Source organism: Vidua chalybeata, chromosome 2 (genome assembly GCF_026979565.1).
Source record: "Vidua chalybeata isolate OUT-0048 chromosome 2, bVidCha1 merged haplotype, whole genome shotgun sequence".
NCBI lineage: Eukaryota > Metazoa > Chordata > Aves > Passeriformes > Viduidae > Vidua > Vidua chalybeata.
The window spans coordinates 100,946,011-100,963,581 of NC_071531.1; the positions used below are offsets into that span (position 1 = coordinate 100,946,011).

Sequence of the window (17,571 nt, forward strand, 5' to 3'; positions counted from 1 at the left end):
CTGCTTTTCTTTCTCTTCTGCCTGGTAGGGCTGGCGATGGAATTGGATCAGCTGCGGGTTGCTGAGCACTGTGACTGGACAAAAAGAATTACTCTCTTACCTCCTATTTCAGACGATTGCTCTTCTGAGCATCTCTTAAGTATCTTTTTAAAGTACCGTGGAGGTGAGCTGACCACATACAGCATTTCATTAACCTTAGAAAAATGTATAAATTTAACTTTCTACTGAACAGAAGTCACTGGAAGTTGCACGATGATCCATTCGTCAAGAAATGCATTCATTTTTACTTCTTCACTGGACATATAACATACAATCATGTATGATTAATTTTTTAAGCCTTCAGTGGAATTGGATTTCTTAGAAACTTAAAACTTATCTTAGAATCAATAAAAATGTCCCCAACTAATCTTTTTTTATTCATTTATTTGCAGATAACTGATACGGAATAGTATGTCACTACTTTCTTGATTAGCAAACCCATCTTAAAAAACAATAAATTGAAAGTTTTGGAATTTAGGGTATCTTCTTCCTTTATAAGTATCAAATCCAGAAAACATCTGCCCTTGTCAGGTGCTTGATCACCTTTGGAAGGAAATTATAATCTGTGAACTCATGAAATATTCTATGTCATTGTAAGGATAGCAAAATTGGACTCTTAAAGACACTGGGTCATAATGTGGTCTATACAAATACATCCAGGCACACTCTGAGATGGAGAACAGTGCTCAAAACATCTTCTTCACACCACCAGCCGCGCTGCTGCTGCTGCTGCTTTCTGGACAGAGAGCCCCAGGAAGCATATCGATTGCACAGAGCAAACCAGATCATCAACGGGAGGAAAATGTGTCTTCTGCCAGGAGTGAAACAGTGTAGTTTGTTTTCCTTGGAAGCCAGGAGGAGTGGAATGAAAGCAGCTGGGTCTTCGGTTATGGCTCTCTCATGAAGCTCCTCTCAGCGTGGCACAGCTGTGTGCTACGTTATGCACAGGATGGTGCTGGTAGAGACAATCTGTCCATTACTATTTAATTCAATCCTAAACACTGGTATGTTCCAGCAGATTGTCACTATTAATGTGTAGCAATGTTGTCCAGATTTGTTATGCCATTGAAGTTAATTGTCTGCATACTTTTCCTATAAATTATTTCCCTAACCGGTCTCTGCTACACTATTCCATGTTGCAGTCAGGATCCATGCTGGCAAGAGTCTCTGTCAGGAATGAAGGAGAATCTAGAAATGGTTACCAGGTGAAATATTGTGAAATTGATAACAAGGATCCTGTATGTGTTTGGGGTTTTTACCACTGAGAATTTCCAAAGAACCTGTAAATGTAACACCCGATCAGTGAAATTAGAATGGCAGTGACCAAAGTTTCATCCTAAAGATTAAAGTTTCTGAGGTCAGGCAGAGAAGAGAGTATAATTGAAAGTTATCAAGGAAATCATGAGGCATATCATATAAAACTGTAAAAGTCAGTACTTGAGCCTTGCTGAATTGTCATGTGCATACAAATGAATGAAGAATAAATCCTCCCAGGCAGGATTAGAAGTTGTAAGAGTTAATTCTCCTACAAGCATTTGTATATTTAATTACCACAATATACTATAAAAGTTAAAAAAAACATGAGCTGTGGACTTCTACTAATTTCTTTAGGTAATGTATTTGGAAACATAACACAGTAAAGAATGTAATGTTCTTTCTAGATACTATAATTGTCTGTATGACACCTTTGGTTGACTAGGTACCACAAAGTAGTATAATATATAAAATCCTGACTGGAACTAATCATGGCCTTTAGGAATTCAAAGAGTATAATTATTCCTTGTAGAAGATGGTACGTATGCCAAAAAGCTCATGTATCTTTTGTGAATAAGTAAATCTATACTTTAAAAGCTGTTAAGAAAAAATATCTATTCAAGAATATAGCAAATACTATTTTAATACTGCCAGACTTCTCAAGGACTTTTTCCTTCTGGACATACAGCTGGAGCAATAGCTCTTAGAGATCTTTGTTTCTGATACCATTTGTGCAGTTTATCAGTTAATTTTGCCTCTTCCAATAGATTTCTTGCAGGTATTTTTATTAAATAAATAATTAATTTGTAGTCCTGATCGTTTTTATAACGTCAGACCTTTTTATAAGGTCAGACCTTTAAAACAGCCCTGCTTTATTATTTAGTGTTATTTATATAGCAATATATATATGCATAGCACCCTCCAAGCTAAAGAGCTGCTCTTAAAATGTAGCAATAATCTTCAGGCACTGGACCTCAAAACAGCAAATTCTGGACACCAGGTTAATTATATTTTCAATCCCCACTTCCGTTTGCTGAAGCAGTATTCACTCAAGGAGAGGTGGACCTGCTGTAATGCTGTAATACTGTAGAGAAAGCAAGGGTCAATTTTCTTTCAGAGGATGGAAGATGATAGTTTTTGACAGGTACCGTCAATTTCAGCTTTTTGCAATAAAATGGAAAGGAAGTGTGTGCAGCATTTTACATCTCCTAAACAGATTACCCAACACATCCACACACACGTACTTGTCAAAGCTAATGGCATTCTTTCTGCTGAACCTGACAAATTCCAGTCCTCAATCTAAACAAGAATAAATCTTAACCAAATGTTGACATTTTACCCTCCTCCTGGGGCTCCTCTCCAAGGAGCAGAGAAATTTCTCTTCTCCAGCATCCTCAGCTGTAACAATTAGTTCTATCAACTCTGCAGAAAGCGATCATCCTAATTGTACAGCAAAGTAGAGTACTCAGCCAGAAAAAACATTGGTAAAGTAAAATGCACCTCTAAAAATTCAATTCTTATTTTGCCATCATGGCATAACAGCTCAATAAGCATTGCTAATTATAGATATTCCTCTAGGGATATTTGCCATAATTTGCCATTGCTCTAAAATATGGAGATAAGTTCCCAATGATCAATTACTCAATATGCTCTGTAGTATATTCAGCTGTGTGTCTTACCTACTTAGCCAAAATATACAGGGAAAAAAGCTTTGCATGTGAACCCTTGAGCATCATATTCAGCTGTTGGACTAAGTGTTTTAGTGCTGATGACAAAGGAAAAAGCATTTCTCCAGCAATCAAGGCCTTCTGATACCATTTCCTGCCTTCTGATAAAAATAGAGTGGGTGGTATAAATGCTTGCCTGTCCTGGCTGTCCTTTCAAAGGTCTCCTTCAGTTTGATGCTTTTCTTCAGGCTTTAGGCTTCTAGTATCCTTAGATTAAATAAAAATCTTAGCTTTTAATGAAACGTGTCTGTGGTTGTGGAAAAAAACCCTTAAAAATGCAAAACCTTAAAATGCCATCAACCAACAGTGAAATAATGAAGAATGAACAATTGTCTTCCGGGAAGGAAAGATAGGAAACATTACATTTGTTGAATTTTATGGGGGTCTTAATACTATTTCTTTCATAGAGGAGAGTTTTATCCTATCTAACATTCCCAAAGAAATTATGAGTTGGCTGACCCAGATCCCTTATAGTGAATAGAAAAGGTCTCTGATACCTCTCATTTTTGGTATAGTTACTGCAGAGTTGGAAATAAAGGTTCAGTACAAAATGTTCCTCCACAGAAGTTATTTTATTATTGCAATTTCATGAGAAACACAGGTGAGGGAGGGAATATGACAATTCTTAATATTTCACATGTCCACCGAGGAATTTTCTCAGAGCAACAGAAAGATCATTTTCTGTCTTTCTGTCTCCCACAAAATAAAATTTTAAAAATGGTTTTTAATAGCTGGAGGCAACAGAGCGTTAAAGACAAAAAAGCTTTATTTTGACAAAGGAATTTTCTCACTCCTTTTCCTGTTTTCTCCCCTATCCTACTTGTGGGGAGGGAGGGAGCCACCAACTGTGTGAGTGCTCACTTGATAGCAAGGGCCAGTGCATCGCAGCCTCAGATCCAGTTAGGGATGTGCAACAGCTATAAATATAGCTCCTCAGATAGAATTGGCAGTCTAGATAGAATTTGGTGGGTCTAGAAAAATATAAGTACTGAATTAAAATCCTGATGGAGGATTTGGGAAGGGTGAGATTTGGTGGTGTTTCAGGAGACTGAATACATTGGCATTCTGACGTTTCAGCATTTGTTTAATATCTACGACACTAAATAAAACAGGGCTGGAGGCTGATCCTTTTTTCTAAGCACAGCTAGTACAGACTCATATATATGCTGCCCAAGACTAGCCTCCACTAGACTAGAAGTAGCTAAGTGGCTGAGTGGATCATAGTGGAGGCAATATGCATGTCCTTACCAAACTCCAAGCATCCTGAGAGCCTTAGGTGGTACTGCCGTGATGCTGGAACTTGATTATTATTTTGGGGATATTTCAGCTCAATGCATCTGAAGCAATGTAAGAGCTGGGTTGCAGCCTGTGAAATGTTGTGTTTTAGTAGCATGAAACTGAAGGGCTGATGAATGATACACTGGATATCACACAGAGGCTGTGGGGTGAGTTTGAGATTGCTGGGATAGTGATTGAAGAGATGTTTAGGGTGGACAAGGTAAATCTGGTACACTAGTTAATACTGACTTTCTGGGGGTCATGTCTGGCATGAACTGTCCTTAGAGCCAGACCTGGATATTGTCCTGGATAGAGTTAGTTTGGATTGTCCACAACAATCCATGAGCCATGAAATAAATTAGCATGGAAGCAATAAAAGTGATCAAGCTTCTTCTAGTGCTTGGGCTCATTTCACATCCCTCTTTTTTGAGCAAGATAGATATAAATATTTTGATTCTACAGTTCCTGTTTTCAGCCAAAAGTTTCTAAATTTCAACAGGAAAACTACACTAGATCTGAATTTTACATAACATTATAGGATTGAAGACACAGCAGCAGTGGCCACATTAATTATAATCAATTTTTGTAATTAAATATGGGTTATTAAGACATCAATCTGCGTGGGTAAGAACACTCAAGATGTCAAAGCTGGATTTTTACCAGATAGGGTGTCTGTAGGCACAGCTGTTATCCCACAAATCTTTGCAGTCCTCAGACATGATTTTGCTATAATTTCTGTGCTACTTCTAGTGCTTCTGACATCTCCTGTATTGACCCTCCAGTTCTATGGAGGAATATATAAGGAATAAGCTTCATGCTTGCTTTCATTTGCCAGCACCTTGTACATTAAAGACATATATATATTTGTGAAGGGAAGTGATGCAAGGGACTATGCACCAGTTCATCCCTTTACAGCACGCTGCCCTTGCACTCCAAAGTCTGCAGAATGATTTGTGTACAAATGAAGATCATCTCTGCTGCTGAGTATGTCAGGAGGGACGGGGGGGGGGGGAGACACCATTGGTGCTGCCTTCTTGGGGCAGCCCTAGGAGATGTGTCCTTGTGGATATGGAAGCTCTAGGAGGTGAGCTGCTGGTGGCAGGGTCCCAAGGAGCATTACAACAACCAGGCAGCCTGTGGCTTTCCATATGGCATTTGACTTTACTCCTTCCCCTGCATGTGTGGAGAGTGCTGTAAGACCTAGGTGGTCCGGGCAGTCAGGACACTTGGCCAGCGGTGTGTTTTTAGTGTAGCTTGATCAGCTACAGGACAAAGAGTTATGAGATCTGCACGAGTGGAGCTGGATCTCCTTAGTTCTGCTGCATTAACCTGGAGCAGCATTGCTAGTTCTTTTTTGCTTGGGTTAGAAATTGCCGGACATCTTTTATTTACTAATGATATTAAAAAGGTTGCTGGTTATCTCCAGCCCTGCAGATCCCATAGATACACTACCACTGGTTAGATGTGAGCACTCAAAGGATCTCCATTTTCAGTAAGTGGATCATGTATTTGTCTTCTATTCAGGTAGAATTAGGAAAGTCAAAGTTTTCTGATTGAGCAAAAGGCTGAATTGGATTTTTGCAGGACCAATGCCTTAAGATTTATCTGAAGGTTAGTTTTTAGTTTCTCTTTCATCTTTCCTTGTACACTCATGCAAAATAGAAACCAAAAAAAACCCTTGTGAGAGACTGGACTATGACTCAAAGGAATTGCCCGTTTGTGAAGGCACCAGGGTGCTTTGTTGAGACCAGGTTTGCAACTCACCAAGAATGAGATGAGTTTTTGGGTGTGTAATGACAAACCTCTGGACTGCAAAAGGGAGAAGGGATGAACTTATAACTGCCAGAGCCTACAAGCTGCGCTTTGAGGCCGATAAGAGGCAGATCTTGTGGAAACACAGTGGTGCTTTTCACCATGCCAAATTGCCCGCTCTTACACACACCCCCTGCTGATACATCAGACCTTCAATCATCACTTTGACCAACAGCAACACTCAAGTCTCATTGTAAATCCAGGGGCTGTAGTTATCTATCTTCCTACTCTTACCCTTTCTTCCTTTTTTTTCCCTTGTACCTTTTAACTGATATCTTTATGCTTTCATATTGGCGTATTAATATATATAATAATAACCAAAATGTCTATATAGCTGCTTTCTATTGCAACCAAATTGTTCATATATGTGAAAAATGAATATTTTATGATTGGCTTTTTGCAAATATTAAATTGAATACTATATGTATTATGTTATATTGATTAGAAGTGCTGTATTAACATTTTAATAGTATGGTAAATGTAGTTTTGTAGTTAAAATAGAAACTATGTATATGTTTTTGTTTTAAAAGAATGAGATACTCGCTTGGAGAGAACGATCCCTGAACACCTAAATCTTCCAGAGAAGAGGAATTTATGGTTCTCTTATCAGAAGAAGCTAATTTCTTCAGGCCTTGCTCAGATTCGAAGACACTGTGGGGATTAGAAGAAAGAGTTGACATATTCCAGACAGAGTTTCTTATTTTAAATAGAATGTATACATAACCATGAAGTATGTATGAATATGCAACAGTGTATGGTTTTTAAGGGTTATTCCTTTGTTCACAAAACATGCTTGTCATGGCTTAGGTGCCCGAGAGCATCCGGACGTCCGTAATTCTTTGCTTTTCATTGTCTTGTAATTGTCCTAACTCTAAATTTGTATTACTGTAATTGTACTACTATTTTTAATAACCATTTTATTATTATTAGACTTTTAAAATTTAAAAACCAAGTGATTGGCATTTTCCACTATATATATATATACATGTGTATATATATATATGTATATATGTATATATATATATATATATATGTATATATATATATATATTTGCAAACACTGATCATTCAGTGTTTTTTCACTCTAATCTGCCCCAAGAGATTTATTAACAAGAACCTGCATTACTTTCACCTTCAGGGGTGGGTAATAACACCCCCAAGAGTTATTCCCTCTGTCACAGGGAAGTGCTGGGTTAAAAAAAAAGTCAGAAATATATCAGAAATATGTGTCAGAAATATATCAGAAAAACGTCAGACCTCCCCATACTTCTGCACAAACTGTTGTCACCTGGTTTATTAGCGCAGATCAGCTTTGCTGTCACCCTGTGACCCCTGTCTGCCTGGGTGCTGTGACTGAGATGACGAAACTTGAGCTTCAGCTGGAGGATGCCGCAGAAACCAGTACATGTATTGGCATGCCCGCCAGCCCAAAGTTCAGGAAGGGGAGGAGTTTACCAGGAATTGAAACTGATTTCTGGCAACTCCGAAGTTTTGAGTGTTCCTCTAGCTGTAGCAGCGATCCTGGTTTCTGTCAAGGCAAGGTACTTGCAAAACCATGTCTGGCATGGGAGGATGGAAGGAAGGCAGCAGGTACAGGACAGCTACTTCCTTCAATACTCCGTCTTCCTCTCGAGATAACCCCTTGCATGGCAACAGTGAAACGGAGAAGGGTGAAAACACCCAGAAGCTGACAGCATCTGAAGAGAAACAAGGAGGCCAAGCATTAGTGCACCAACAACAGCAAAAGCAGTAGTAAGTAACAAGATGCTTTACCTGCATTGGGTGCCTGTTCTCCAGCTCACTCGACGTGTACACCTTTAAAGGTGAAAATACTTTATAGACAGCCTGCATGTGGCTGAGCACACAAGCAGCATGTTGTCATCTCCTTGGAGCTTCCTGCATGGGACCCAAGTTGTTCTGGCAGGCTTCTTGACAGCATGGCTTATACCCTGTGCCATAGCAGTGGCCAGTTCTGTGCCTTGGATACTGGCATACATAGTGTCTGGCATCTTTTTTCAAAGTTTCTTGCCATCTTTTTTCAAAGTGAAATTTCAAATCTGGTTCTAGCTCCCTGTTTTCTGTGTCTTCTAATATTTCATCCTGGAAAGTCTAAAAATACTTACTTTGGCTTAAGAGATGGATATAGGCTGCATTCCAACACTGCTCTGAATGCAGTCAAGGACGCAGAACAGCTTCCAGGAACTTCATGCTCACAAAACTAAAACCAAAGCTTCAGCATTTGGTGCTTTATTGGAATCTATGCTTAGTCTCTCTCTTGCTTTCCAGTGACAATCCTGAGATAGCTTGTATAAGCTGTGCCTTGCAGGTATAATACAGAATAGAAATGGAAAACTCTGTGTGTATGTGGTTTATGCAAGTATATTTAATATAAGTATACTTAGATGACCAAAACTAAGTGTTTCACCATTTTGCTTTTTCTGAGTTCTTAGTAACAATGCATGTAATGCTAAGATTATTATTATTGTTATGTGCTGATTTTGCTTAGCTTGCTTCTTTTTCTTCCGTCTTTCGAAGGGCAGCTGGCAAAACAGCAAACTGTTTCAGTTTCCTTTCCCTTCTTTCTGGGTGAAGAAGATGGAGCCACCTGTGGAGGAGGTGGCAGGCAGCTGATGGCAAGCAGAGGTCAGCAGCTTTCCACTGAAACCCATGACTGCTTGCCTATTGGGTGGTAATGATACAGGGACTACTAAGTGCCGAGTCCCTTTAAAATCCATCAGCGCTTTAATGACTGACTTTCAGGAGAGCAAACAACAATTCCTTAGTTACAGTCTGTTTATTTACTGCCGCTTCCAAATATGAAAAATTCTCTGTCTTGCCTGCTCTCACAGCGCCGGGTATCCACAGCAGAGCAAGGACAGCCCCGTTTGTTTATGTAGCTGTGATGTGTGCATTTTGTTGCTGTTTGGGTTTTTCTCGGGGGGAGGAGGGGGCAGCAGGGCTAGTGGGAGTTTTGCCATTGGCATGACTGTGTTTTCCCAGTTTGTCTGGCATACAAACCCCCTGGTACAGGTTAGGTGAATAATTAATCAATTGGTTTGCCAGAGCTCCCTGCAGAATTTAAGGCCAGAGCACATATAATCACACCAATACCTGTTCCCTCTTTCATCTTACATGATTCTTGCAGACATAAAGCTGTTGTGCATCCACTGCAAAGACTGAGTAGTATTTTCTGCTATGTGAAAATATTCTCTCTGTGTCTTCATAAAAAAGAATTAGTTCCTAAATCTCAGATGTACAAATTAAAGTCTGCATTAGTATTCAGTTAATGAGAAGAGGGATGAGGAAAGGACAGGTTGAAATAGAAACCATATAATATGAGTGGGGAAACTAATACTGTAATAAAAAATGAACTGAATGAGAGTGGGGTTTGCATCCTTCCCTTTAGAAGGGGGATGCTACCTGGCAGTTTGAATGGGATGCAGCCACTTAAACTGCAATTTCCTTAACTAACACAGATTAAAGGAGAAGATAGCATCTGAAATACTGAAACAGAACAGTGGGGATCTTTATTCTTTAAAACAAAATTTGTTTCATTAATTATTACTTTGTTCATCTTCTCAAGCTACATTTCAAGAAAGATTTCAGATTAAAATATCATTTTAGCAGTGATAAAGCTGACTCAGCTTTTTAGCCACCAACCCATTTTAATATGACCTTTAAAATTAAAATACTGGGACACCCTCAGGTTCAAGTTCTCAGGTTCTGGGATAACAAGAGCAGTTGGAGACCTGAAGTTACAGGGTGACAGTAGGAGAAAAAAAGCATAGACTAGCATTACTAAAGGATTTCTGGAATATGTGTAGCAGAGGGAACATGAGGGGCCCAAACAGGATTGCTCCATGCCAAGTACTGTCTCTATGCCAGCTTCGGCTTGCTATTTTTTGGAAACAGACAGGGGTATGGTTTTACTGCCAGCAAAGCAGGAGTTGGAGTCTCTTTTGAAGGCTCTGTGTGAATTGTTTCAATGCAAACTCTCTGTCTCAGGCTGTGAGAGAAATTGGGAGTGGGAAAACATCTCAGGAGCATCTTATGGTCAGATTAGGGGACCTTTTGTTTAGATTGGACGCATGAAATATGTGTGGGATGTAACATGTTGCAGTCCTGTTCAGTACTCGATATTCAAACTGGACTGCTAACAACACAAGGTGGGCAGCTGGTATTAGAGTTTAGATAGTTTTGCTTTGGAAAAGCCCTCATATGATGTGTCAAGGGCGAGAAGTGACAATAAAATGGTCCTAATTAAGAAAAATACTTGTTCAAATGCAAAATTGAAGTCACACTCTGCACATCCCCATCCAGTTATACATAGAATGTGGTTTCAGGCCATGGAGAAAAAAGTCACCAGGATGACAACAGCTTGAAACCGCTTATAATAATAAACTTGCATTTAAGTGGATTCACTTTGTCTGCTAAGTACTATGAAATTAACTTGTAGAAAGCGAATTCCCAAATTGCCCCCGTTCATACCTATTCAGAAACAAAAGTCTGTACAGAAGAAAGGTGGAGGAAAGTGGGGAAATTAGAGGGTGAACTATAGCTAGTGCCTGAAAAAGAAACTGCTGCCTCCATTCAGCAGTCTGCCTTTAGCACCTTTAAAGCTGCCAAGAATAATATTGGTTCTGGTAAAATACATTAAAAACTGAAATGCAAAATAATAAAGCCTGAAGATATATTGCTGCACAGCTGGTAGCAGTCCCTCATCATTTTGTCTGAAAGGAGAGCAAACTTGCTGGAATGCTTGACTCAAGAAATTGTATTCTTTGACCGCCGGAGCCAAATATATCAATCTGTCAATCTATCTTCCTTTTCAAGTGTTAATGCGGAATTAAAAAAAAAAAAAGGGCAACAAAAAACAAAAAACAAAACAAAAAAAAAAAAACCACACACAAAACAAAACAAAAAAAACCCCAAAATATTTATGGTGTTATAAGACCCCCTCATCCTATTGCTGACAGACTATACTTAGCAGCTCTGATTTTTTTTTTCTTTCATGAACTAAAGTTTCTTTAAAATAAAAAAAAGTTGGTCTACAAAACTGTAGGTGGATTTTTAGCAAAATACTTGTTTTGCCCACTGCCCAGCCACTGCTGGGAGTGCAAGACAGGTAGTTTGAATTATGGAAAATCTGTTCAGAGTTTAGCTCTCCACTTGCTGTAGAGGGGAAGTCTCCCAACTCTCTGTCTTTCAGGCTGATGTACTAATATTTACAGCCCAGTGGAGCGCTTGAGACATGCCCAGCTTCACTGTGGTCAGTAGTCAGCCTTTTCTCCAGGCACAGGATTGGTGGCAGGGTCTATGTAAGTCAACAACTATACTGTCAGTCTGGATGGTGGGGGTTGCTGTTCCATGTAATGCTTGGGGGAGGGAAGGAAGTCCTTCCATATTGTGTATTAGAAGGCTTTTTTGAAGGAGCTTGTTTTGCATAAGCCCTGACATGTTCTCTTGATGCATAGCTTGATGAGGAGCTGTGACGAGGTGATGAATAAGGAATGTATGGAAGGATGCTGCATTTGGGCAGGGGCAATGAAAGGACAAATTCTCTGATGCAGAGACAGTGGAGAAGGAAATACATAGTTGAAAAGAAGTGGGAAAGCAGAGATGAACACGCCACTAGCTCAAATCTCAGTGTTTGTGTGATGCAGCATCTGACCTGCTGAGCTCTCCAGGCACGCTGGCAAGCCTGACATGCAGCACATGCACACCTCTGCAGGGGAGAGCTCTGCTCAGCACTTGGTGCTGCCAAGCCCAGCGCCTGGCCTGCCCACGGATGATGCTCCATGCTCCTCAGGGCTAGTGATTACCAGGTGCTCCAGCTGGCTCTGGCATGCTCCCTACATGCCTACATCCCTCTCCCTACATCCCTGACACTGTGCTGTGCCGAGGGAACTGAGCTGCTCTAGCACGTGGGGACAGCACGAGCATGGCCTTGTCTGACTTTTCTAGACTTTACTGGGTCTGATGGAGATCTACAGCGCTGCCACAGTGAACTCTGCCCCTTTGGTGTAATCTGACCACAAGCACAGGCTGACTAATGGCACATTAGTGTTTCAGAGGAGAGAAAGCTGTGCTGTGAGCCAGGTTTGGGCTGAGAGCTACCCCTTGGCTCCCTGATTTGATCCTTCAGGGTGGCAATTTCCTTGAGTCTTCAGAAGGTGGTTGAGATTATCCAAAACAGAGTACTGGCTGAAGCACCTGCCCTTCTTTCTGATGTGCTAAGACTACAACAAGCTGCTGAGTCTGATCCTCATCTAAACTGTTGGAAATTCAGTTCCAAGTTTCCGTTTTAGTCTTTTGGCCAAATTTTAACTTCAGGAATTTCTCTACAAGCATGTTGGTAACGGCAGAACTTTCAGATCTGTTTCTTTCCTGGAGATTTCTGACTCTTACTTTCTCCTGCGCTACTCTCTGCTGCCCTCTCTCTTCTCATTCTTCCCTCTTGCAAGTTCACTTCTTCAGGTTTAAACTTTTTGCTTTAATCCTCACAATGCCAAAAATGTTGTCTTTTCTTAATGAAAGGGATCAGATACAGAAGTGAGTTACCCTGGTTTAATAATCTTCCAGGCGCCTTTTGAACTGTATAAATTAAATGCATTCCTGGCCTCTGGCAAACACAAGACAAAATCCATGGAGGTAGACTTTTGGTATAAACATTTCCTGCTAATGTAATTCATTTTCTGCCTCTCATGTTAAGAGCACACTTGCAGTGAGGATGAATCAGACAGTGTGTAATGCTAAGCCCCAGTAAATCACTTTTGTCTCTGAGCTGCAAACTGGTAAGATGATGCCACTGATAAAGATGGAAAGCCGGAACCCCAGGCCTGCATGTAAGGTTTGTACACTTTCCTAGAGCTCTGCTTATGGCACTGCTGGGACACAGAGCATATTGCTCAGCTGAGGTCTAGAATTGTGGCTGTCAATTATCATTAGCATCTGGCTGTGTGTGCATTGCAAAATGGAGATACCTACAGGACAGTTATCCGCTTGCTGGGATTTGGCATCTTGTAGCCCTTTAATTTGGCAGCTTCTGTGCTGCTCAGCAGCATGGGGCTGCTCCATCAGGCATGGGAGCTTTGGTGAAAACAATACTTTGTGGTGGTGTGGACTTGACAGCTCTTAAAACAATCCCTGATAAATGAATGCAAAGTTCAGCTTAGTGTATCTTTGAAGGAAATTCAAGAGGTGGCTTTGGCAGTTTGATCACTTTTAAGTTCAGTTTTAACATACTATCTAATGCAGTATCTCACCCTAGGTCCCTCCTCTGGCTGAATCTGCCCATGCCTCCTTCCTAAGCTTTAGTCATTTTTTTGCTCTCCAACTTCATTCTCCTTATTTCTGTCTGTTATGCAGAGTACTCTGCTCAGCAGAGCAAGATATTTGGCTTTCAGCTCTGTGACATTCATGTACCAATGCACCCATGGAAATAGTTCACAACACCCATTCCTTTTGTAACACTTTAAACAATTTCACACTTCATTTGAATATATCTCCTGTGGTAGATGGCTGGAGTGGACTTGAGGAAAAACTGAAGAGCACAGCTCTGCAAAAACCATTACCAGAACAGCAGTCCTCATGTGTTTTTTTCAGTTTTAGAAATAAACTATTTTATACAAACCTGAAAGAAAGTAGAACAGAAGTTGCTATTGCCTAAGCCTTTAAAGCACTGAAGAGGTGTCCTTGAGAACTAGGTGTCCTAGTTAGAAAAGTAGACTTACACATATAATTCAAAATTTAAGTTTTCAGACATGCTGTTCCTAATGTTACTGATCACTCAAAGTGTAAACTATCATTACAGATTACCTATGAATGTATTGCATGTTTCTCCTGACAGAAATGTTTTATATATCTCTCTCTCTCTCTGTATGTGCTGGTTTTGGCTGGAGTAGAGCTTATTTTCTTCATAGTAGTGCTGTGGGGCTACGGTTTGGATTTTTGGCCGAAAGTGTGTTGATAACACAGAGATGTTTTGTTATTACTGAGCAGGGCTGACACTGAGTCAGGGTCTTTTCTGCCTCCCACACCACCCCATCAGAGAGAGGGCTGAGGGTGCACAGGAAGTTGTGAGAGCTGTGGGACAGCTGACCCCAACTGGCAGAGGTGTATCCCATAACATATGGCAGCATGCTCAGCATGCATAACTGGGGGACAGGGAAGGAGGGGTGAGATATTCAAAGTGATGGATTTCGTCTTCCCAAGTCACCATTACATGTGGTGGAGCCCTGCTTTCCTGGGGATGGCTGAATACTTGCCTTGCCATGGGAAGTGGTGAATCCATTCCTGCTTTGCTTGTGTGTGCAGCTTTTGCTTTACCTGTTAAACTGTCTTTATCTCAACCCATGAGTTTTCTCATTTTAACCCTTCTAATTCTCCATCCTATCTCATGGGGGGTAGAGTGAGTGAGCAGCCATGTGGTGCCTAATTACTGACTGGGGTTAAACCACAATGATATATTGTTACATAGGCATTTCTAATCCCACAGCTGTGGTATATTATGTATATCTGCTTGAAAAATCATAGGGGGTTCTTTTTTTTCAATTTCAATATAGATACATTCTCTTATTGGGTTATAACTTTCTTACTCTCATTAATATCTGTTCAGTCTGTGTAATGAGTCAATACATTCCCATTTTCTGCAGAGAAAATAAAACAAAAAACACTCATCAAGATTAATATGATCCATAAAGGCAGAAGATGATTTTTCTTTTTGAAGAGCTATAACTGGGGTAAGATGTTCTGTCTCCCCCTTCCAGTGACTTCTCTATTTGTATTTATAAAACAACCCTACCTCAAAGACAGGCTTAAATGTTATAACAATTAGAATCATTATTAGGGAAACTGTAAAGTTAAAAACTTTATAATCTTTTCTGTCTGTGGACTTTGAAGCACTTCATATATTGGTATAAAGCACAAAATTGTGCACATCACTGATAGCTTCAAATCTTCACATTTCCTTAATTGCTCCCCAGGTAAGTAGGATAATTTGCTCCAGACTTATGGCTACTGTGGCAACCCAGAAACTGACTGGAATATTAAATTGACAGGCTGTAGCAGGTTTTATAGGCTTAACTGGATCAGAGATTTTGCCTGAACAAAGAAATTACAAAGAAATATCCTGCAAACTGGATAAAAACACAAGGAGAAAGCTGCTGGTGGGTTTTTGTATTCTTTGTTTCCTTCAAAAAGAGAATCTCGAGAAAATAAGGAATTTTAGGTGCAGATTTTAGAACATGTAGGGCAGGTGGAGTTTCTCAGGCAACAGCTCATTTGGCTCCTCTCCTGTTGGGTTAAAAGGCAAGGAACCAGTTTGGACCCTGACTTTCACCCCTCACACAAGAAATTTACCATGTACTTACTCCTCCTTCCCCCTGATCAGAGAATCATGGAATGATTCTTTAAGAGACCTTAAAGGTCATCTAGTTCCAACCCCCCTGCCATGGGCAGGAATTCCTTCCTCTAGACCAGGCTATTCAGAGCCCCATCCAGCTTGGTCTTAAACACCTCAAGGATGGGGAACCCACAACATCTCTGGACAACTTGTGCCAGTGCCTCACCACCCTGCCAGTAAATAATTTCTTCCTAGTATCTAAGCTAATCTTGCCCTCCTTCAGTTTAAGGCCATTCCTAATCCCAGTACCCAAACTCTGGCATATCTTTCCAGAGACCAAGGTGAATACTATAAAGTTAGATAAACTCAAAAATGCTCCTCCTGCCTTTTTTTTTTTTTTTTCTTATTATTTCTAATCATAAGTAAAACAAAGCATTAGATAAAAGACAAAGAAATGTTGGTGTCCTGTTCTCCCCTTCCCTCCCCCACTGAAGACTTGGCATCCTCACTTTCTTTGCCTTTATTTCAATGAAATAGAAATGAATTTTGCTTTTTAATAAACACTGTTTTAAACACAACAACTCTTAATCTGCTCTCTGGAAAACAGATGGTAAATGTACTGTCACCTCTACCTCTTTGGTAAACTGATTGATCTTTGCTGTATTTCATGTGCAGTTCTTCTGAGGTGTTGATGATGAGGCTACAGTCAGGTACCAGAAGAGTGGGCCCCACCTGGCTTCTTGGGGTCTGAGCCTTCCAGCGAAAAAGCAGAAATAGATGAAGGAAATTATTCATGGCAAAAGGGCTAGATTTGATAACATGATTTCTTATACATGTTCAGACAAGCCGAGGTCTTTTTTAAAAAAATGTATTATAACTTAAAATAAATCAACCAGACAAATGCTGTTTGAAGTCATCAAAGTACATTGTATAAAAACTCTTCTGCCCTCTAGTGCTGTGAAGCAGCGTGGTATCTTAGATGCACTGATCAATTTTTGGGAGGGGAAGATATGTAGCATTGCAACCTACAATTTCAGCCACTTTTATCACTGCCAAAGGGAAGGGAGGAGAGTTTAAAAGGTACTTAATAATTTTTGTGTATGAACTTGAGAGAAATATGATCTTAATATCTGAAACCAAAACAAAATCTATAAAAAAGTCTTGAAACAGATACATTGTGCAGCAGCTTCTTAAAGGCACTTTGGCATAAATTGGAAATGCTACCACCACTCAATCAAATAGAGAAAAATCTGAAACATCACTGATGGGGAGTGTTATGCCATAAGTGAGATGTGTTCTCAAAGCTTCTTTTAAGTAATGTTTGCCACTGGGGCATTGCTGCACTCTTCACTCCAGCCTTTGAGGGTCTGGGATTCGGTGGAGACTTGCAGAACAGTCTCAGTGTCTCGGGGGCACCAAAGTGTGCTGGCAGAAAGGGAAAAGATCATATTAAACAGCACCATTAAAGCTTACGGCTCTATCTTTACTAGTTTAATCTCATAAATTAATCCACATCCTCTTAGAATAAGTCTTCAAAGAGAAAGAGGTAATTGGATATAAATACTCTCTTACCAAACCCTGAATTACAGTGATATGGCAGCAGGCAGCTTTGGGCACTTTGATCTCTGCATGATTTTCATTCCCCTTTTAAGCCTTAGTCTTGGGCCTTATTGTTTCATTACTTTTCCACTGCCAACTTCTCTCTCTGCTTACTAGTTTGTCCTCTACCCGCTCCCTGTGTCCCTTCCTGAAGAGGCTCAGCTTTCTCCCCTAATTATTCTATGGTAGCTGTTATTCTCCTTGTGCTTTCCCTGCAGTGAAACCACATGAAATATTTGTGCCCACACTTGCATATAAAACCCTGCCAAGACTCTGATGTGTGGGGCCAACTGCTGCTTAGTGCATTTCTGGTAAACCTGCACCCCCATGGCACAGCTTCTGATAAGTGGGAGTTGTGTAAACTCCTACTCACACAATACACCATGGAGATAAAACCCTTTGTCTTCTCCAAGTGGAACTGACATGTTTTCATCACTCTTTTGATCACCTCGAGTCTCTTAATACACTCTGAACCCTGGCTTGCCTCTTTGCTGTCACATTAGATTGATAACTCCTTGA

The 17,571-nt window shown here is 40.3% G+C and overlaps 1 protein-coding gene across 1 annotated transcript in view; it reads left to right on the plus strand.

The window, feature by feature from the left end:
- Positions 1-7,616: 7,616 nt before the first annotated feature.
- The window catches only part of EPSTI1 (epithelial stromal interaction 1), a 50,293-nt gene continuing 40,338 nt past the window's right edge, over positions 7,617-17,571 (plus strand). Inside the window, exon 1 of the mRNA XM_053935191.1 lies at positions 7,617-7,862. Coding sequence (XP_053791166.1) covers positions 7,666-7,862 — 197 coding nt within the window. The 5' untranslated portion in view covers positions 7,617-7,665. The remainder of the gene's footprint in view (positions 7,863-17,571) is intronic.